Genomic DNA, 21705 nt, shown 5'->3' on the forward strand with positions numbered 1-21705 from the left:
TGTGCCAGGGCCTCAGCACTCTCAAGTGAGAAGGGTTCCTCCCCAGTAGCGCCCCTACCCCGCGCTTTGGCAGCGGCAGCCATTTCCCCGCTCCCGTCCCTCACGCCGGTCCCGGTCCCGCCCCGCTCTCCGGCCGTGCCCTCCTCCCGTCCCGACCTCCCCAAGATGGCGGCAGCGGCGCGGCCCCGCCCCTCGCGCCCTCCCCAAGATGGCGGCCGGCAGCGGCCCCGCCCCTTCCCTGGCCTCCGCAGCATGGCGGCGCTCACCGACAGCGCTCCGGACATGGCGGGCGGCGCGCAGCCGGGCCCGGAGCCGGCCCGTGTGCTGGAGGCGCTGGAGCTGCTGCTGGGGCCGCCCGCTGATAGCGACAGCGCCGCCGAGCCCGGCAAGGAGCGCGCCCTGTGCCCGCAGACGCTGCGCAGGAACGCGGCGGCGCTGGAGGAGCGGCTGTCCGGGGCAGCGGGCTGGGCCGCGCTGCGCCAGCTCCGGACGGCCGTGCTGTCCCGGGCGCCCGCGCTGGCGGCCGGGGTGGCGGGTCCGGAGCCGGGCTGGGCGGCGGCCTGCGGGCTGCTGGCGCTGCTGCTGTGCCTCAAGGAGCGCCTGGCCGCGCTCGCAGCCGCCCCCGCCGCCCCCGCCGCTCCCGGGGCGCCGCCGCCGCCCGGCGCCGACACGCTGAGCGTGGGGCAGGAGCGGGCGCTGCGGCGGGCGCTGCGGGCCGCCGTGGGGCTGGGGCTGCTGCCGCACCTGCCGCCGGGGCTCGGGCCGGGGCCGGCGCCGGGGCCGCCGCCCGGCAGCCGCGGGGCCCGGCTGTTCGCCGCCGTGGCCGCGCTGGTGGAGCTGGCCCGGCTGCCCGCGCTGGGCGCCCCGCTGCTCGCCCGGCACCTCCGGCTGCTGCTGTGCGGGCTCTGCGCGCTGGGACACGGCCCCGCCGCCCTCTGCCAGGTCCGTGCCGCACTCGCGGCCCGTGCCCCGCTCCCCGGGGGTGCCGTGCGTGTCCCAGCCCGCTCCTCCCGCGGTGCCTCCCGTGTCCTGCCCCGTGTCAGAGAAGGGAGGCACGGAGCCCGCCCAGGGGAGCCCGCGGGGCACCGGCACACCGCCCGGACCGAGCTGTTTTATCAGAGCCCCGGTGTGTTTTGTTCCAGGGCGTTTCGGACGCGGAGCGAGCGCAGTGCCGGGAAGCCCTGGGGGATATCCTGGACCGTGTTTACCAGCCGATGGCCGTGCAGGAGCTGCTCGTCCTGCAGGGACAGCCCAAGCAGGTACCCGGGGCCATCCCCGACACCGGCCTGTCAGCATCCCTACCCCCGTGGTTACCGCACGCCGAGGATGCTGCTCCGCTGGAAATGTTCTTACACCTTAAAAACCCGTCCCCGAGCGCTGGAGGCTGCTGGGTGTGTGGCAGGAGCAGAGTGTGGGTGTGTCAGGGACTGTCATCGCCGCACGTGCCACCTTGGCTTGGCACCCACATCTACTGTGCCCGGCCAAGCACAGCTCCTGCTCCTCCAAACCTCGCCCTTCCCGCTCGGGGGATGACACAGGGCACCTGCTGCTCTCTGCCGCTGTTCCAAAGCATCCTGGGGAGGAGGAGATGGGGAATCTCTTAAGTGTTGTTTTAGGAAAGTCCCCATGGGAAAATGCCTGTAATAGAATCATAGAATCCCAGAGTGGCTTGGCCTGGAAGGGAACTCAAAGTTCATCTCATTCCACTCTCTGTCATGGGCAGGGACAATTTCCACCGTCCCAGGTTGCTCCAAGCCCCATCCAGCCTGGCCTGGGACACTTGCAGAGATGGAATAGCATGCTAAGCACCTGAGGGCTGATCTCTCGTTAATTCCTGATTTGCTTTGTGCCGCTGCATGAAGCAGCAATTCAAAGCCTGTGTGCTGTGCTCTGTCAGAGCATGGGCTGTGCCCAGGGTGGGCTGGGCACAGGTGTGTGCAGGCAGGCTCCTCACCTGCTCCTTTGCTGCCTTGCAGAGGTGCCCGGGGGCGGCTCCGGGCTGGCTGCGGCGGCTCTGCGGGCACCTGCTCTCCGAGAGGCTGCTGAGGCCCAGCGGGGTGCAGGCCGTGGTTCGGGGTGTCCTGGAGGGCACAGACGGTGAGTGGGGGGCCCTGGGCCCCAGCATCACAGATTCAGAGGTGTCTGGAGACCGTTCACCCCGGAAGAGCAGAGCCACAGAGCTGGGTGTAGGGGCTGGCTTGTGCCAGGCTGAGGTGGCATGGTGACACACAGACTGTGCCTCTGACTGCACTGAGCTCCCAAACTGCTCTGATTTGGGATACACATGTGTTAGAGGGCCACGCTGGAAGGCTCCAAGCCTGTTTGTGCCTCGATGGGGTTACACAGTGTGTGTGTCCAGATCAGTCCTGGGGAGTGCCCTGTCCCAGTGCCAGTGTGGTGGGAGCTGCGCTGGGCACTGGGCTGTGAGAGCTGTAGGGACAGTGAGACCCATCCCATCCCCTGCTCTCCGTGTCCTGCCAGGGAAGGAAGCTGTTGCTCTCCACAAGCTGGATCCCACAGTTTTTAGTGCCAAAATCTCATCTGGCCAACTCCAACCGCCCAAGCACAACCTCTCCACCTTTTGGCTCACCCACCTGGCTGTAGGAGTTGCTTTCCATTATCAGGGCTCTTGCAAAGCAATTTTCCCCTTTCTATCCTTTAGTTCAGATGTCTCCTGAAAGAGCAATAAAAACTCAAAATCCAATTTTTGGCTAGGAACACCTGGCTTCAGCCAGAGCTGGCCGTGGGTTGAGCTGACCCAGGATTTCTGCTGCTGCTGTAGGTGGTGCTGGTGCTGAAGCAGCAGCTCTGGACTGGAGGAAATGTGATGCAGTTGGGAAGATCCTGGCTGCCTGCCCCCAGCAGTGCCTGTCCCTCGAGGACTACTACAGACAGGTGTGCCCCCAGGTAAGTCCCTTGTCCCCTCTGCTGGGGAATGCAGAGCCAGCTCTCAGCTTGGAGGGTGCTCGGGCTCTTCCTTTTGCTCTAGTGTGGCCTGGCTCAAGCCAGCACAACGTGGAGATGGTTTCCTGGCAATAGGCCGTTTCCACTCTTGAATTTTCCATGTTTTATTTTGAAATGCTGGGTGATGTTGTCTGATCACACGAGGGACTTGTCACTGTGCTACACAGAGCTCTGTGTGTAGCTCTTTGGCTCTGGGAGTGGTGCAGGCTCCTGCTCTGACCCAGAGAGGTGCCCTGCGTGTGGTGGAAGGACCCTGGCTCTTCCACACACGGAATGTCATGCCAGCTGCCAGCAAAGCAGCACATGGGTGGCTCCTTGGCTGCTGCGAGGCGCCAGGCTGTCCCCTCCGAGGGGCTGCTGATCCTTGTTTCTCTTTCCTTGCAGATTCTGGACTTGCTGCACGTGCAGGACAAGGTGTCGGCGCGGCAGTTCCAGCGTGTGGCCACCAGCACGGTGCTGAGCATGGCCAGGGAGCAGCCCCAGCTGGCAGAGAGGCTCCTGCTGCAGCCCCTGCTGGCGCCGCTGCGCCGCGGCTCCGAGGCCACAGGTACCTTCTTGGGCTGGGGAAGCCTTTGGTTCTGCTCCTCACTGGCTTTTGTTGCTCCCTCCGAGTTTTCTCAGGCCAGGCTGGGCAGTGTGGCAGCCCAGCTCCCTGTGCTGACCCTGTCAGTTTGTCTGGGTACCCCATATTTACCCCTGTTTGAGTGCAGTCGCTGCAGCGTGGCAGCTGAGCAGTTTGGCTCTGCCCCGTGCTCCTTGGGAGCCTCTCCCAGTCTGACATCCTTGTTCTGGGCTTGCTGCTGGTTCCCCGCACGGGCCAGCAGCTCTCTGGGGAATCTTCCATCATGGAGTTGTGGTCTGTGTTATTTCCCTGTCTCCTTGGGGGTTTATGACACTTCAGCACAATTAGGATGGCTAACGAGGGCTGCTCTGTTCCCATGGGGAGGGAAGGGAGCTGTGGGAGTGCTTTGGGGTGCAGGGAGTGCAGTTCTGGGCTGTTTTGGGGGCTCATGTGTGTGCCCTTTGCTTTCAGAGCTGGCACTGCAGGATTTGACAGCAGGGGCCGTGCTGGTGCCAGAGGTAGAGCTGGGCAGCTGCGTGGAAGATGTGCTCAAGGTACCATGTCTGCTTTGGGTGAGAAAAGGCTGGTTTGAGACCTGGTGAGCAGTTCAGTGTGTGCTGGGCCACACAAACCCAGTCAGTGTCTCCTGCAGTCATGCTCAGTTGTCTGGTCTTCATGTGCAGGAGGACCCCAGCCCCCACATGGGCTGTGCCAGGGCCTCACCACCTCACAGGAGGGATTCCTTCCAGTATCCCATTCAGCCCATCCTCTTGCAGTTGGAAGTTATTGCTCCTTGTCCTGTCACTCTGTCCCCTGTGCAAAGTCCCTCTCCAGCCCCCTTGGAGCCTCCTTAGGCCCTGTGAGGAGCTCTGAGCTTTCCTTGGAGCGCAGATCTTGGCCTTGAGGGATGGTGAGGTCCATCCTTGTGCTTCCTGAGAAGGGTGAGGACTTGGTGGAGGTGTCTCCTGTGACAGCTCCCCTCATAACTCATTTCCTGCCAGTAACCCCAGTGCCACCCTGCAGGCTCCAGCAGCTTCCTGCTGCACGTTCCAGCCCACAAGGACATCTCCACTCCAGGAATTCAAATTTCAGGAGCTGGTGACTTGCTTCCTGGCATGCCCCGAGGCAGGCTAAGCTCTTAAATGCTGGGATTGTTGTGTATTTTCCCAGTAACGATCTGTTGTAACTGGCTGGCAGGCAGAGACCGGTCTGGAGGGCTGCTCCCTCCCAGAGCAGTGCTGGGGGGGTTGGGGTAGGTCCCTCCTTAATGGCAGAGCACTGGGGGCCTGACAGCAGCCAGATTAGTGAGGGGACCCCAGGTTTGGGGGGGTTTCTTGCCTAACAAGTGTCATTTGATGCTTAGTGAGAAACCATCCTTGGGGCTTCATCGGGAGCCTTTGTGTACACAAGGGTCTGGGGAGGAGGAATGGCTCCGTGGGGATTAGCACACGAAAACAGCTCTGTGTGCAGCAGTGCAGCAAGGCAGGGCCCTTGGGGACCATTTCTCAGCCTCTGGGGAGGGTGCTGGGTGAGGTGCAGGGGAGGAGCAGGGCTCTGCAGTCACCCCTGAGCCCCTATAGCCCCCCAAGAGCCTCCACAGCATCCCCAGAGCCCCTGTAATGCTCCCCTGAGCACCAACAACATTCCCAGAGCCTCTGCAGTCCCCCCAGAGCCTCAGCTCAGCACCCACCTGCCCAGCTGCCCTGCTGGTGACTGATCTCTGTGTTTGAGATTTGCAGTCATTCAGTGAAGTTTTGCTCATGCCAGGGGACCTGTTGCATCCCTGGGTAAGGCAGGACCTTACTCCTGAGCAGCAGACTTCACGAAAACTGCCTGCAACCTTCCTGTAGCTTGGAGCCCTGCTGTGGTTAAACAAATTCCTAGAGAAAGGTGGTGCTGAAGGCAGGTTTTAATAGGGAATGTGGCATAATCAGGGAAGGCAGCCTCCAGACTGAGGGAAGAGGCTGAGAGCCCTCCACCATCCTCCCTGGCAGCTGCCCTGTGCTCAGACGTGTTCCTGGGCTCCCCTCTGCCCTGCAGGTGTTTGACTCCCCTCCCTGTGCCCCTCTCTCCCTCTGTAGGTGTTTGTGGTTGGCAATGACAGCTCGAGCCTGCTGCTGGGATCCCTGCAGCCAGTCCTGGGAGTGGTGTTTTCCCTCTATTCCTTCGCCAGGCAGAATGTGTCATACTTACGGTAAGGGAGCCTTTGTGCTCTGCTGGGGTTTCATCTGCTGGGCTCTCCCTCTCCAGCAGCCACAGGGCACAGGCAGGAGCACAGATCCTCCTCCTCACCCCAGAGCACTCTGTTCCAAGCAGGCAGCAACCCCAGGCCAGCGCACAGCCTCACTGGCAGCCTGTTCTCTGTTAGTTTTTGTCTTCCCTGGAGCCAGGGTGTTCTGTGTAGGGCTGAGCGTGCCCTCAGAGCGCAGGGTGGCTCTGCCTGGAGCAGGGATTGTGGTTGTCCATGGATGGAGGGAGTGATGCTGGAAACTGGATGGAGGGGTCTACAAATGGCATAAAAACTGGGAAAGCAGTGTAAGCACTGCCTCTTGGCAGTACAGCATCATTCTCCAATCTGGGATCACTGTTCTGGTGCAATCCTGGCAGCTGATGCCCACAGCATGCCCAGCTCCCCGTGACTGGAGTACAGTGGGAAGCACCACACGTGCCAGCCGTGGCAGGGACAGGGGTGACCAGTGCTGGCTGTCCTCTCTCCTTGGTACCATGAAGCACCACACGTGCCAGCCGTGACAGGGACCGGGGTGACCAGTGCTGGCTGTCCTCTCTCCTTGGTCCCCCCAGGCTGTCCCTGCAGTTAGGACCAGCCTGGTGAAAGCATTCCTGGTGGGATTACACAGTGCTCTGGTGATGCTGGCGTGTGCAGGCTTTCCCTAAAAGGTGTGTGCACACACAGCCTGTGCTGTTTAATATTAAAGGCCTCGTTAATCACCCCAAAGAGCAGTGAGTGCTGTGACAGGCTGTGGGACACGCCAGGCTCAAGCTGCTGCTGCTGGGCCAGCAGTCACTGCTTCCTCTGCTCAGGAATTTGGCAGGGATGGCTGAACCCACAGCTGCCTGGAAGTGCTCGGGTTTCCAGACCCCTGGCACGGCTCAGTGTGGCTGCTCCACCTCACTACCCTGCTTCTTCCCTTGGCAGGGCTCCCCGTGCCACCTCAGTGCTCCCATCTCCTTCCTCCTCTCCCTTGGCACTGCCACCAGCCCTTGTCACTTCGGCGTGAGGCGCAGGCAGGGCGTGCCAAGGGTGTTCACAGCGCTTCCTTGCCAGCCTGAAGTGTGGAGGAACCCAAATCCTTCCATCTGGGAGCACCAGAAGGGCAGGATGTGCTGCTGATTCCCTTAGAACAGGCACAAATGCTTCAGCTGCCAGAGCCAGGAGCTGGAGCATCCCAGGGAGGGCTGCTCCAGGGCACTCCAGCCATGTCCCTCATCCCAAAGCTGTGCAGGGAGGGTGCAGTGGGCACAGCAGTGTCACCACTGGCTCCTTTCCCCTTGGCAGCTCCCCGTGCCAGGACATCCTGCTGTGGTTCCTGGAGAAGGCAGAGCGGGAGCAGGCCCTGGCTGTGCTGGGGGGCCTGGCTGGGCTGAGCAGCCACGTGCCCACCCTGCACCCACGGTGCCAGCTCCAGGTGGGCAGCGAGGGCGGTGCTGCCGTCGTCGTGCAGGAAACCATCAGGTGAGTGCTGTGGGGCAGTCCCCGAGTCACTGGGCACCCAGGGCTTTCCTGGCAGAGAGCCCAGGCAAAGCAGGGGCTGCCAGAGCCATCCCACAGGGTCTCATCCCTTCAGGCTCAGGCAGGTGACACTTCCACAGAGCCCGCAGAGCCAGCACAGCCCCCAGGTTCCCTGGACATGGTGCAGAGCTCTGACTTGCAGCCGCACAAAGCATCACGCTTCACCTGAGCGTTGCTGTGCATTCCTGCCTGCTGTGCAGTGTCTGGGAAGGGGATGTGCCTTTCCAGTCTCAACACCCCCCACATTCCAGCCCCCAGCCCCAGCCTGTGCGGTGGCACAGTGAGCAGAGTCCCTCGGGCACAGGTGGCACGGTCACAGCACAGGCGGTGGCAGTGCCAGCGTCACAGAGCTCCTCTGGTGTGGGCAGATGGCCTCTGAGTGGAGGCAGAGCTGCCCGTGCTGGGAGTTAACTGCAGCCTTTAGTCTCCAGCCACGCAGGCTGGGATGCCCAGCAGCAGGAGGCTGGCTTTGAACAGAGGGGCTGTGAGGGGCCAGGGCAGCACTGGGGGCAGGCAGGGGCACAGCTGTGCCAGGGGTGTGCTGGGAGATGGGGGCACCTGCAGTAAAATCCCCACAAATACCTTTGGTTGGATTGGCTTCTTTTCAAGCTTTTCCTGGCCTGAGTTAGAATTACAGACTGGTTTGGGTTGGAAAGGACCTTAAAGCTCATCTTGTTCTGCCCATGCCATGGGCAGGGACACCTTCCACTATCCCAGGGTGCTCCAAGTCCCATCCAACCTGGCCTTGGGCACTGCCAGGGATAAGACAACCACAGCTGCTATGGGCAGCCCCTGCCAGGGTTTCCCCATCCTCACAGGGAAGGATTCCTTCCCATTATCCCATCTAACCCACCTTTGGTCAGTGGGAAGCCATTCCCCCTTGTCCTGTCACTCCATGCCCTTGCTCAAAGTCCCTCTCCAGCCTTTTTATAAACTTTAGGTACTGCAGGGCCAGAATTAGAAGCAGCCCTGCCTTGCTTAAACTGGGACTACTTTAAACGTGTTCCATACTGGCTCTGCCCATGCCCCTGCTGCCACAGCTCTGCCTGACTTACCCAGCACCAATCATGGTGTTTATGGGCTGGATGAAATGTATGTTTTGGGCTCATGGTTTGTGTTAATGAGTGCAGGTTAGTTAATAAGCAGAGCCCAAATGACCTGGGCAGTGTTTGGCTCAGCTGCCTCCAGGCTGTGCTGGGAAGTGCTGGGAAGGAAGGCTTCCAGGGAAATGCAGCCTGGGATTTCACCATGCCCTGCAGGCTGGGTGCCAGGGGGTTCTGGGGGTGTTTGTGCTGGTGATGCAGCACAACCTGACCCTGTTCCAGCGACGAAGACGAGGCCCTGTACCAGAAGATCTCCTTGGAGCAGTGCCATGTGGAGAGCTTGGTGGAGCTCCTGTCCCACTGCCAGAAGAGTGGTCTGGCTGGAGACTTCTTCATCCACTGCCTGAAGGTGAGGGCAGCCAGCCCTGGTTGGGGCATGCCTGTGGGAAGGGGTTTCCTTGACAAGCAGAAGGCAAAAAGGGGATCATCCCCTGTGTGTAAGGAGTGGGAGCAGCCCTATCCCTGAAGGGGTTAACCCTCATCCTCCCCCTGGGCTGTTTTAACTACAGGAGCATGTCTGAAGTGTGTTGGAGGCTGGGAATAATCCCTGTTGCTTCCTTGGCTCCAGAAGAGGGGCCCCATCCATACCTGCTTCCTTTGATCTCACTTGGAGCCCCCACGCTTCCCCCCAGGCCTGGGTTGGACTGGGATTCTGTTCCCCAGCCCACAGTCCCAGGAGGGGATAGGGATGGGACACCCAGGAGCTGTGGACAGCTCTCAGAACCCTCCATCCAGCAGCTGCAGGGTGGTGGTGGTGTGAGGACTCACCTGGCATTGCTGGCCCCGTGTTTAACCCGATGTTTAACCCCTGCCTGCCCTCCCTTCCCGGCAGGAGCTGACTCAGGTGGCTGCGGAGGATGAGGAGGCTCCAAACCCAGCTGTGGAGCCTGGAGGGAGTTTGCTGGAGCTGGAGCAGGAGCAGGCCAGGCAGGGGAGGAAGCTGCTGGTCCTGCAGCTGGTGGCTGCGCTGTGCCAGGGCGTCTCGGACACCGTGTTCACTGACATGGAGCAGGTTGGTGGGCAAAGCCTGGGGGCATCAAATGAGCACTGCCAGGGGCAGGGGCTGAGCACTGCCAGGGGCAAGGGCTGAACAGTGCCAGGGGCAAGGGCTGAGCACTGCCAGGGGCAAGGGCTGAACAGTGCCAGGGGCAGGGGCTGAGCACTGCCAGGGGCAAGGGCTGAACAGTGCCAGGGGCAGGGGCTGAACAGTGCCAGGGGCAAGGGCTGAACAGTGCCAGGGGCAGGGGCTGAACAGTGCCAGGGGCAAGGGCTGAACAGTGCCAGGGGCAGGGGCTGAACAGTGCCAGGGGCAAGGGCTGAACAGTGCCAGGGGCAGGGGCTGAGCACTGCCAGGGGCAAGGGCTGAACAGTGCCAGGGGCAAGGGCTGAGCACTGCCAGGGGCAAAGGCTGAAGGAGCTGGGATTGCTCAGCCTGGGGAAGAGGAGGGCCCAAAGTGACCTTTAGAGAAACTTCCAGTCCCTTAAAGGAGCTCCCAGAGAGCTGAACAGGGACTTTGTACAAGGGGGTGACAGGACCAAGGGGAATGGCTTCCCCCTGACAGAGGGCAGGGTTAGAAGGGGTACACTGAAGAAATTGCTCCCTGTGAGGGTGGTGGGGCCCTGGCACAGGTTGCCCAGAGAAGCTGTGGCTGTGCCATCCCTGGAAGTGTCCATGGCCAGGTTGGATGGCAGCAACCTGATTAGCACAACTGTGCTCCTACATTCATGAGTGGGCAGTGCCAAATTTATGAAATATTGTAATTTCAAAGGCCACTGGTGCCCCTTGGCCCCAAAAAGGATATTTACAGTCTTTCCCCTGAGCGTGCCCTGGATGGGGTCAGTCTGGAAGGCAGCTGGCACCGAGGGCAGCCTGGCACTGCCCTCTGGATCCCTGCAGATCCCTGCAGATCCTGTGCCTTTCAGCCTCTCCTGCCGGGTTTATTGCTGCTTCCCCAGTGCCCCGGCCATGCCAGCTCCCCGTGCTGCCGTGGGCAGGGCTGTTCATGGCTCAGGCAGGTTTCCTCACGTTTCCTGCGGGACAAAGGAGCCTTTGTGTGCTCGGCAGCAGCAGAGGGGACACGGCCAGCCCAGCTTTGTCCCCACCTGCCTCCATCACACCCTCCCGCCGGGCCCAGAGGCGCTGGGAAATGGGGAAGGGCTCTGCCAGGGTCCAGCCAGGAGTCTGGGATGCAAACCCACGACCAAAGAAATGCAGACAAGAAATCCATTATCCTCCTGCCTGGGTTGTGTTTCAGCGAGGCCCCGGGCTGGGGCAGGGACAGGCTTTGAGCAGGTTCTGCACTCAGGGGTTCCCTGGGGTGTTTGGGGGCCCTAATGGGCTGGGAACAAGTGGGGTCCATCCTCCCAAAGGGGGAGCCCAGGAGAAGCAGCTGCTGTGCCGCCCCAGCTGCACATTTATTTTATTTATGTATTCTCCTCCATAACCAAGGTCAGCTTGATTTCCTCACTGCACCAAGGATTCTCTCCTGCCTGAGACACAGCTGTGCCCCAGTGTTTTATTTTTCTTTTTTTCCCTCCCACTTTAAAAATGTTTTTTTTTCCTAGATTATTTTTTTAAGTTTTAATTTTTTGCAGTTGCAATCTACTGTTAATTTATTCACAATTTTCCTTTTTTTTTTAAATATTAAATAAAACTTCAACCCCTCCAGCTCGTGTGTCGCTGTGTTGTGAGAGCAAATATTCCAATTTTTTTTACTTGCTTGCTATTTGATGGAATTTCTTCTCTGGAATAATTATCCCAACAGGTACCTGAGCCTTTTATGCAGCCTTTTGCAAAGCCTTTTCCCACAGCCTCCCTCCTTGCTTAAGGAATCTGGCAGCTGAGGAGGAAATCCTGCCTGCACCCAGTGCCCTGGGGGTGGAAGTTTAGAATTTGGTGCAAGAGGACCTTGTTGCCCTCATGCTTTGTTTTCTGAAAGAGGAGCACAATAATTCCTCCTCTGTTGCAACACACCTGTTAGGTAGGAGTGACCCTGATCCAAACCCTTCCCAGGCTTGTCTGGGAGAAGATAAGGCGTGGAGAATATCAACTCCCTCATTTCAGGATCTGTTAGGAGGGCAGGACGCCTGTGGGATCAGAGGTGTTGGTGCCAAGTGTGGAGAAGGCCAGTGCCAACCAGGCAGGATCGTTACATGTGGAATAAAAATATTGTGGGAAAGATCCCAAAGTAAGTGAGAACACAGGAAATGGCTCAGCTGGGGTGTCAGCTGTGCAGGATAAGGGGGAGGCTGGTGGGAGGATTGCAGACAGGGGCTGGAGCTCCTTGGCTCTGGGATTTCCAAGCCTTTACCCAGGGCAGTTCCATACACACCCACCCTGAGCTCCCCTTTGGGACTATCCCAGCTTCCATCCCATGGTGGAGCCAGGCAGGAGGCAGGGATGGAGCTGGGATCCCTCTGTTCCTCCAGCCCCAGGGGGGCTTCTGCAGCTGAGAGACCCCCCCAGATTGACCATCACCTTGTCCCACTTGGCTGAGCAGCAACAGGAGGAAAATGGGAAGGGTTTCACAGAATTACAGAATCACATAATATTCTGAATTAGAAGGGACCCACAGGGATCATTGAGTCCAACTCCTGGCCCTGCACAGACACCCCAGTAATGCAGCCCTGTGCATCCCTGAGAGCAGAGTCTGAACACTCCTTGAGTTTGTGTGGGATTGTGCTGGGGAGCCACATGTGACAGGGAGGCTGGTTTGTGTGGGATTGTGCTGGGGAGGTCTGGGACAGGGACACTCGTTTGTGTGGGATTGTGCTGGGGAACTGTGTGGGATGGGGGTACTCTGTGTGGGATTGTGCTGGGGAGCTGTGTGGGACAGGGACCCTCGGCTGTGCTCAGGGGCAGCAGGAGCTGCAGGGGCTGCCCTGGGCTGTCCCTGCTGCTGATGCCCATTCCCTTGCAGGTGCAGCAGTTCCTGGCAGCCGTGCTGCAGCGAGCCTGTGCCCACCCTGCTCGGGGCCCCGGCGCGGCGGCCGAGGCGCAGACCCTCGCCATGGCCATGGGGCTCGTGGCCGCCGTGCTCGGCGGGGCCGTCCAGGTGAGGGGTTTGGGGTGTGGGGTTTGGGGTGTGGGGTGTGGGGCTGGCACTGCCATGGCCAGCCGAGGGTGCAGTGGCACAGCTGGATGCCCTGGCTTGGGGTCCCTGCTCGGTCACAGCCTGTAAATACATCTAGAGACACAGACATACAATTTTTTTCCTTGGGGCAGTGCTAGGGTGTTGACCAAGGATTCCATCAGAGCACGGCACCCCCCAAGAGCCCAATTAACTAATTGATAATCTCTCCTAAAAAGGCACTGTCAGAACAGTGCAGTCACATACAGCATCTTTAAATACCAGCCCTGCACCCTCTGCATCCCCACACGGTCGCAGACTCTGGCTGCAGAGCGTTGTGAACTTCCCATGTGGGCTGTACCCTTGAAAATCCCCTTATACTTTTATATTTACATTTTATACATATTTATATTGTTATTTATATCTCTCAGTTACCTTGTAATGCCTGTATATATATGTGAGCTCTGTGTCAGTCAGTGGAGCTGCCATGGGGAGCAATGGCACTTCCATTAACGTGCTGCCATCACCGAGCTGCTGGGGTTGTTTCATCCCTGGATTTGCCCTAAGGAAGATCCAGCTGTTAACAGAAAAAGATTATTTATTGTCTCTTATTGCTAAATTTCTAATTTAGCAATTAGAAAAGAACTGTAGTTGAAGAGAAGTTAAAGCCAGAGTCTTGTGGCTGCAGTGGGCCCCTCCCAGCCTAGTTCCTGCTCCCACTTTTGCATTAATGGGAGTGACATAATTTGGAAAATGGAATGTGAAAGGTTTTGGAAGGAGCTGCAGAGCTGTTTGGGTTTCAGCAGGCAAGGGGTTTTATGCAATCATCCAAAATCTCTGCTGAAGCACCCTTTTTCAGGCCTCACATCCCAGATTTTAGCAGTTAAATCCAGGTTAGGGCAAGAGCTTCTCCAGCTCAGGACAGCTCATGGCTGCTGTGCTGGGAGCGTCCTTCCAGGCAGGATTTATGGCAAGCGTGGCACTGAGTTTGTGTGGAATTGTGCTGGGGAGCTGCACGGGACAGGGAGACTGGTTTGTGTGGAGCTGTGCTGGAGAGCCGGTGGGAGGGATGTCCCTGGCTTCGTCCCCATACCCAGACCCTGCTGTTCTTCAGGTTCACGTGCTTCCCACCTTCTCCCGTGGCTGCTGCCAGGGCTGGGATTGGCACTGGGCCGAGAGGAGCTCGTGGTGCCCAGAGCCCAGTTCCTGACCTGGGGCTCCTCACCCCCATGCCCACCCTCCAGGCAGCATGCCAGGGAGCGAGCCCTCGTTCCATGGCTAACAGCCAGCGCCGCCCCTCTCCCTGCCAGCTGAAATCCAGCGATTTCGCGGTGCTGAAGCGCCTGGTGCCGCTGCTGGAGGAGCTGTCCCGCAGCTACCCCGAGCCCCTGACCCAGGAGCTGGCCTCGGACCTGCGCATCGCCATCCTCACCCACGGCGCCTGCTCGCCCGGCTCGCTGGGCACCGCTGCCCACGGGCTGCTGGGCACGCAGCCTGGCACGGCGGCACGGAGCCCTGCGGGCAGAGCCCCCGGCCCCCCTGCTCACAGGGACAGCAGCGGCACGGAGCAGAGCAGGGGCCGTGCTCCCGGTGCCTCTGCAGCCCCCCGAGCCCGCAGCCCGGCCCCGGGTGGGCTGCAGGAGCTGCTGGAGTCAGCCTGCGACCCCCAGCCCCCCGCCCGGGCCGCTGCCCTGCGCCACCTCGCCAGCCTGGTCACCCAGAGGGATCCAGAGGCAGCTCGGCTGCAGGAGAAGCTGCTGCAGGTACCGGGCTCCTGCTGAGGTCCCTGTCCCTTGCCTCAGTCCCCGTCCCCTGCTGTGTCCCCACCAGCAGAGCTGGGGCTGGACAGGCCATCAGGCTGGAGATGGTCACCATTACTGGAGCCCTCTGGCCTTGCTGGGTCACTGCTGGTGGCGCTTTGCTTCCTTCCTTCCAGGTGTTCCTGGAGAACGTGCAGCACGAGGACGCCTTTGTGTACCTCTCAGCCATCCAAGGTGAGCAGTGCCTGTCTGGGCAAGTGCCAGCCCTTTGTCAGGGAGGGTTTGTGCTGTGCCCTGGGAGTGGAGGGCAGCAGAGCCGTGGCCAGGCTGAGGGCTCGGCATCTCCTGCCCTCCCAGATTGTGGCTTTGTGCTGTTCCATCAAGCCTGGGGCCACACGTGGGCTCTATGCCGAGCTCCTGAAGCTGGAGACTTCATCTCCCAGTTATTCTTACTCCCTGGAGCTGGTCTCCATCCCTGTGCCAGGTCTGTGCCACAGGCTGGGACTGCAGTTCCAGTGCAGCGTGGGCACAGCCCCAGCACCCACGGAAGGGTCTGTTCAGCTGAGGCTGGCAGAGGACCAGGACATGGGGCACCCACTGGTGCTTCCTGAGGGCTCTGCCAAGGTGGCAGCTGCTGAGTACTCACAGCCCTTCCTAGGAAACCCTCAGGTCAGTGCTTGCCCCAGCACGCTCGGCACAGCCCCGCAGCTCTGGCTGCCGTGGGATTGCAGGCAGGTGTTCCTGCAGCGGCGACTGTGTGTGCCCTGTGTGACACTGCATGGTCACAGTGCCCTGGGCTCCGTGCAGGGGATGTGTGCCATGCCCCGGGCCCGCAGCCACGCTGGCACCGCTGCCATGGGGTTGGTAACCTTTGGCAGCAGCTGGGAAAGGAGCTCATGCCGTGCTTCCCCTGCCTGTACGGGCTGGGCCTGTCCTTGCCCGGGGCTGCAGCACAAAGGCTGTAACGTGCAGTGATTAACGTGCAGTGATTAACGCGCAGTGATTAACGCCGCTGCAGCTGCCATGATTAACCCTGGTGGGTTCCTGCAGCACTGACTCACCGGCACCTGTGCCCTGCCGAGCCGTGCAGTGCCAAGCACAGGCCTGGGGGCTGTGCCAGATGGGTCCCCATGTCCCACTTGCTCCCTGGCACAGCAGCAGGGCTGGGACTGAGCCAGGGGCTGTGGCACTGCTGGGTTTCATGGGGCCAGACTCCAGTGGTGTATTCCTGATGTGCTGGACATCACACCTGCAGTCCTGGGGTCAGTTTTGTGCCCCTCATGACGAGACAGTCATTGAGGGGCTGGAGTGTGTTCAGGGGAGGGCATTGGAGCTGGAGAATGGATGGATCCCTGCATCTGGGATGTGGTCTCTCACCAGCCCCAGGGAGATGCAGTGGGCATGCAGCACACACTGCCTCCTGCTTCCACTCTGGGCCAGGTAAATCCAGCAGGGACAGTGACACGCTGGCACCGTGTGCTGATGGCCAAGAGCTGGGAGAAGTGACCAGAGCCTGCCTGGGCCAGGTAAATCCAGCAGGGACAGTGACACGCTGGCACCGTGTGCTGATGGCCAAGAGCTGGGAGAAGTGACCAGACCCTGTGCCAAGCATTGGCTGCAGTGCCCATCAAGTCCTCACTGGTCAAAGGACATACCCAGCAGCAGGGAGAGGACACCTGCTGCCAACTGCTAAATTACTGATTTTCCAGTTTTTCTCCCCTGCAGGCGTTGCCCTGCTCTCCAGTGAGTATCCAGAGCGGATTCTGCCCGTCCTGCTGGCACAGTACGAGCGCCCAGCACAGGGCAAGGAGGACACCATGGCTGCTGTCACCAGGATGAAGCTGGGCGAGGTGCTGATGCGTGTCACCCGGGCGCTGGGTGAGTCCCTGGCCGTGGGCATGGCACTGCCCGCTGCCGGCAGCCACGGCACTGCTCAGCCTCACCATTACCAGGGGGAAAGCCCACAGGGGACTTTTGTTGTCAGAGGGTGAGAAGGGTCTGAAAGCCCAAGAGAAGCGTGCAGGGGTTTGGCAGCAGCAGGAGCAGGGTGAGGGGTCCTGCCAGCAGCAGGAGCAGGGTGGGGGGTCCTGCCAGCAGCCCCCCATCCCCTCGGTCGGCAGCACCGGCCTTGGAGACTGCCAGGAAGCGCCCGGACACGCCGGGCTCAGAGGTGGAAGCTGGATGATGCCTTTCTGGCATCTGCTGTTGGGACACGTCCTAAAATGCCTTGTCTGCCTCTGTGGAGGAGGCCTGGCCAGCAGAGCACGCAGCTGGAGCTGTGCATGGCCAGGGAGGTGGCAGCAGTGTCCATGGTGCTGGGGCAGCCAGGCAGAGCTCCCTGGTCACTGGGTGGGCACTCTGTGCCTTGGCTGGGCATGCCCCTGTGCCACATTCCCTCGCACCAGTGGCATCCCTGGGCTCTGCCAGCTGTGGCATCGGTGCCAGGGTGTGCCACCATCCATCCTCACTGTTGGGATGGGTTCAGGACATCCCACTGTGTCCTGTGGGGCTCCAGCGACCAGCTCAGAGCCCCTCAGTCCCAGAGCTCCCCAGGCAGTGTCCGAGTGTCTGGCTGGGTGCAGGCTGTCCCTGGCAGCTGCCCTGGGGACGGTGGCATGTCCTGCCCTGGGCATGGTGGCACATCCTGCCCTGGGAATGGTGGCACATCCTGCCCCGGGGATGGTGGCACATCCTGCCCCAGGGATGGTGGCACGTCCTGCCTCAGGGATGATAGCATGTCCTGCTCCAAGGATGGTGGCACGTGCTGCCCTGGGGATGGTAGCACGTCCTGCCCCGGGGATGGTGGCACATCCTGTCCTGGTGATGGTGGCACGTCCTGCCCCAGGGATGGTGGCATGTCCTGCCCTGGGGACGGTGGCACGTCCTGCCCCAGGGACAGTGGTACGTCCTGCCCCAGGGATGGTGGCACGTCCTGCTCCAAGGATGGTGGCACGTCCTGCCCCGGGGACGGTGGCACGTCCTGCCCTGGCTCTCCCCACGGTGCCGCAGGAGCTGCTCTGGCGCGTCCCGGCTCGCCAGCATATTTATAGAACAAATTGCACCAGGTTGTTCCTGTTGCAGAGCTTCAGCACCTGAGAGCAAGGATTTATCCAGGGTTTCCAGGATCCCTCCACAGCTCTCTGTGGCTCTGAGCTCTCCTGCTCTGCCAAGGGACTATTGTGCCCCGCTCCTGCCCTGTCCCCAGCCCTGTGTTCTGTCCCACTGGAGTGGCTTTCCCTATCTCGGAGGGGAAAGGAAATGTTGCATGCCCCCTCTGTAGCCATCTGGCACAGAGGCTGGTGCACTGCTGGCTGTGGAGGGGATCCCACTCAGATCACCCTGCCCTGCTCGTACTGCTGTAATTCCAAGTGCTGGGATGCAGGCACAGAGCATGAGACATCCCCAGCAAATCCTTGGCATCACGGGGCTGCCCTGTGCTCCCCCACCCTGTGCCAGTCCCCAGCCTGAGCCCCACGTGCAGGGTGATGGGGGCTCCACTGCCCCAAGGATCATTCCTGTCCCCACACCCTGGGGCATCCCAAGCATCCACCCCAGTGCCTCCATCTGCTGCAGGACACCATTGTCTGAGGAGTTTCCAGACCTTGAGAGAGCTGGAAAAACATAGAATTTACAGGCCAGCTGGCCTTCTGGAGCTTTCTTTCCAGCCCTCAAGGCCCTGGCTGGTAGGAGGTGTGTCCACACCCACCGTGGGGCTCACAGCTGCTGTGGGGTGACCACACTCCTGGGATGGCTGTGGATGCTGAGCACGGGTGTGAGCTCTCATTAGCAGCTCACACATCCACAGCACCTCTGTGTGCTAATTGGGGCAGGGGATTGGGTCTGGATGGTGTCAGAATTTGAGATTCACACTCGGTGTGTTTGCAGAACCATGAGCGACCCCTTGGGAGGACTGGAATGTGCCAAAGAGCCCCAGGTTCTGTGCCACGGGGTGTGTGCTGGGGGGCACAGCCACCCTCCAGATGTTGCATGCAGCTGTTGAGTGGTGCTGCAAGGCAGCTGCCCCACCCCTCTGTTCCCAGAGGAGCTTTGGCAGGCAGGGTGACACAGGCTCTGCTCTCTGGCAGGGGACACGGTGTTCCGGCACCGGGAGCCGCTGATCCGCGCCTTCCTGCGGGGGGCCCGCGATCCCGACGGAGCCCTGAGGGCCAGCAGCCTCTCCAACCTGGGCGAGCTCTGCCAGCACCTGGGCTTCCAGCTGGGATCCATCATCCACGAGGTACGGCCCCATCCTGACCCTGACCCTCACCCTGCCCGGGGAGCATCGCGTCTCTCCTTAATGCTGCATTTGTTAGCACATGGTTGGGCTGCTGGGGACGTGGAAACGGGACCTTTCCGTATGGAAATGGGACATTTCCGTTAAGGACATGAGTGATAATTGCTGATATTGTGGGGTATAAAAGTCACGGGGCCTGAAGCAAACACTAGGGAGGTTCCAGCCTTCTAGCCCTAATTTTTGGTGCCTGCTCCACCCATGGCAGCCATTGCCAGAGGAGACCTGGGGGCACAAGTGGTGCCTGCCAGAGACACCTCCCGCTTAATGACACCTTGTTACTCTCCCGTTATCTTAATTATCATGATGGTTATCATCAGTATCAGGAGCTGGCCCTCACCCTCCCCGGCTGCAGGCTGTGGGTGAGATTTGGCTTTGGGAGCTGCTGGGAGATCCCAGTGGGGTGAGCCCGACCCCCAGGGGCCCAGCAGCCCTGGAGCCATGGGTCTGTGCCCCACGGGATCTTCACAGCCCGCCCCCTCCGGTGCTCCTGGAGTGAGACACCGTGGCTTTGGCACCGGGGCTGCTCCGTTCCCGCTCGGCACCGGTGGATCCCGGCAGTTGATGTGATGCCAGTGAGCCACACGCTGCTATTTTGGGAAGGTGCGAGCTCTGCTAATTCTCCCGGCTGTCACTGCCGGGATTTAATTAGATTCCTTTGGCTCTGCCTGATTTTTATACAGACTCTTGTACAGCATCCATGTGCTGCCTGGCCCTGGGGGAGCTGCTGGGAGCCTGCACCCAGCAGGGCACGGGGGTCCCATCCTCGTTCTTGGGCCATTGCCAGCACGTCGGTGGCTGCTCCATCTCTCATGCCCTGGTGATGCCCCCTGCCCTGTCCCCACAGGTCACCTGCTGTGTGACAGCCATAGCCCGCACAGACCCCGAGGCTGAGGTGCGAAGAGCCGCCGTGCACGTGGTGGTGCTGCTGCTGCGGGGGCTGAGTGAGAAGGTCACTGAGGTGGGTCAGCCCCTGCCGGTCCCTGGGGCAGGGACAGCCCCCAGGGGGCTCCTGGGCACACCTTGGGGCGCACCGTGCTCTCTAGGGGCTGCAGGGCTCATTCCCAAGCGGCTTCCAGGGCAAGTCCCGAGGCACTGAGATGCCCAGTTTGGGCATCCCCCACTAAAGGGTTCCCTCAGCAGATCCTGGGGAAGGCGGGCTTTGTGGGGTGTCCCTCTGAGCTGCTGGGCTGTGCCATGGACAGTGCCACGCCATGCTGGGGCAGTGCCAGCTCTGGGGAGCTGTGGGAGTTGTTCATCACTGATTTGCCTTGGAAATGCCCGGTTTTTCCGCGCTGCGGCCTCCCTCCGCAGTTCCCAGTAACGAGCGTGTTGGGACTCAGCTCCCGCGGGGGAACCCGCCGGTTCCCCAGGGGAACCCCCACGGCCGGGATCCCGACACGCCCCCGCGGCCCTGGGCTGCGGGATCGCCACAGTGTGCTGCGGGGAAACCGAGTCACGGGGGGCTGGGTGGTCGGTGCCCGGGGAAGGGGCAGCCCCAGCGTGCCCAGGGGCGGTGCTGAGCCCGGCCCTGCCCCGTGCCGTGCCCAGGTGCTGCGGGACGTGCTGCGGGACCTGTACCGCCTGCTGAAGCACGTGGCCGCGGCCGAGCGCGACGCCGCCGCCGTGCTGCACGCGCAGCTGGCGCTGGAGGAGCTGGACGCTGCCATGAGGAGGGTCCTGTTCCCCCCGCAGACCCTGGAGAAGAAGATCGTGGTGCTGCCATAGCGGGGCTGAGCCCTGGACATGAACTGCTCCTCTCTGGGGACAGGGCTGTGCCCTGCAGGATGCCGCTGGCGGTGTCGGGGGGAGGGAACTTCGCTGGGATGAGGTGTGGGATTAAACTGAGATGTGCTAATCCCTGTGTCCGTGGTGTCTGTGGGGCCGTGCAAAGCTCATGGGTGCCATTGTGGTCATGTCCCAGACCCTGTGACACCCCCAGGGTGAGCCCTGAGTTGGGCAAGCAGCCTGAGCCAGTGCTTCAGGCTCCCTGTGGCTAGGCAGCACCAAATGTGTGGCTGTCCCCGAGGGGAGTCAGGAGGGAGGGGGGCTCCCAAAGTGGAGTTCTGTGGCCCTCCTTGGCACTGTACTCACACCACAAGAACGCTGAACAGTCCGGGGGCTCCCTCACCACAGGGTCTGAGCATGGGCCCCTCTGCTGTGGCACCAAGAGCCCCTCCATGCTCAGGAGGGGCTAAGAGACCCTACAGGGCACCTGGCTGGGACCATCTCTCACCACTGTGTGCTCAGGGGTACCCCAACATCAGAGTCACCTCCTCCCTTTGGGCAGGGCAGTCCCCATGAGTGCTGCAGCCCCAAGGGCCCCGTTCCTGCACACCCACAGTGTGGGGGAGCAGAGTCCTCAGGGACCCAGCTTGGTGCCCCCCTTGCTCCCCAGCCCCACTGTGAGCAGCCCCATTTCCAGCTGCCCTGTGTCCTGCCAAGGGTGGGGTGTCCAGCACCCCCTTCCCTGCAAGGCTGGGAGTCCTGGCCATGTCCCCATCCAGGGTGCTCCTGCTGCAGGGATCCCCTTTGCCAGCTCCTGGGGCTCGGGTCTCTGAGCCAGCCCCGGCATTTCCTCACACCCAGCTGCCAGCACAGCAGGACACGGCCGGGCTGAGAAACCCAAAAGTGCTGAATTTGAGCCCCGAGTCGAGGCTGTGCCTCCCACAGACTCAGAATGGCCCCTCCAGGAGCTGGCTGTCCCCTGCCATCGGGCCAGCACAGGGACAAGGTGCTGCTGTCCCCGCATGCCCCTGGTCCTGCCCTGGCACCCAGCGGCCACGGGGACAGGGGGACACGGGTGGCTTATGCCGCGGGTGGCACAGGAAGGTGACACGGGGGTGTCCCAAGAGCGGGGCGGGGGGAGATTCAGTGGCTGTCCCTGTCCCTCACCGGTCACTGCTTTGGGGGTGACAGGGTGACACCCTCCCAGTGCTGCCTCCACCCCGAGCGCCTGCCGGGGTCCCCGGGGCTGGCTCCGTGCCCTGCCCGCGCCTGCTGCCGGTGCCGGGTGATGGTGATGCCGGTTCCGGTGCAGCACCGGAGCCGCTGCCGGTGCCGCCGGTATAGCGGCTGTGCCGTGATGCCGGTGATGGTGCCAGTGCCGGTGCAGCGCCGGCGCTGCTGATGCCGGTGCCGCCGGTGCCGCCGGCGCCGCCGGTGCTGCCGGTGCCGGTCATCGCTCCCGCAGTGCGGGGCTGG

At 61.4% G+C, this 21705-nt stretch overlaps 1 protein-coding gene across 1 annotated transcript; it reads left to right on the plus strand.

Annotated features, from left to right (window-relative positions):
• Positions 1-252: 252 nt before the first annotated feature.
• On the plus strand, positions 253-20344 carry TANGO6 (transport and golgi organization 6 homolog). Its single transcript, XM_058813667.1, has 17 exons — positions 253-942; positions 1143-1259; positions 1977-2097; positions 2783-2907; positions 3349-3511; positions 3998-4080; positions 5608-5720; positions 7044-7220; positions 8603-8729; positions 9213-9392; positions 12301-12435; positions 13761-14213; positions 14387-14444; positions 15936-16088; positions 18296-18447; positions 19349-19462; positions 20053-20344. The coding sequence occupies exons 1-17, from the start codon at positions 253-255 to the stop codon at positions 20227-20229; spliced, it is 3138 nt and encodes a 1045-aa protein (XP_058669650.1). The 3' UTR covers positions 20230-20344.
• Positions 20345-21705: the final 1361 nt, after the last annotated feature.

This window comes from Ammospiza caudacuta, chromosome 13 (genome assembly GCF_027887145.1).
Source record: "Ammospiza caudacuta isolate bAmmCau1 chromosome 13, bAmmCau1.pri, whole genome shotgun sequence".
Taxonomy (NCBI): domain Eukaryota; kingdom Metazoa; phylum Chordata; class Aves; order Passeriformes; family Passerellidae; genus Ammospiza; species Ammospiza caudacuta.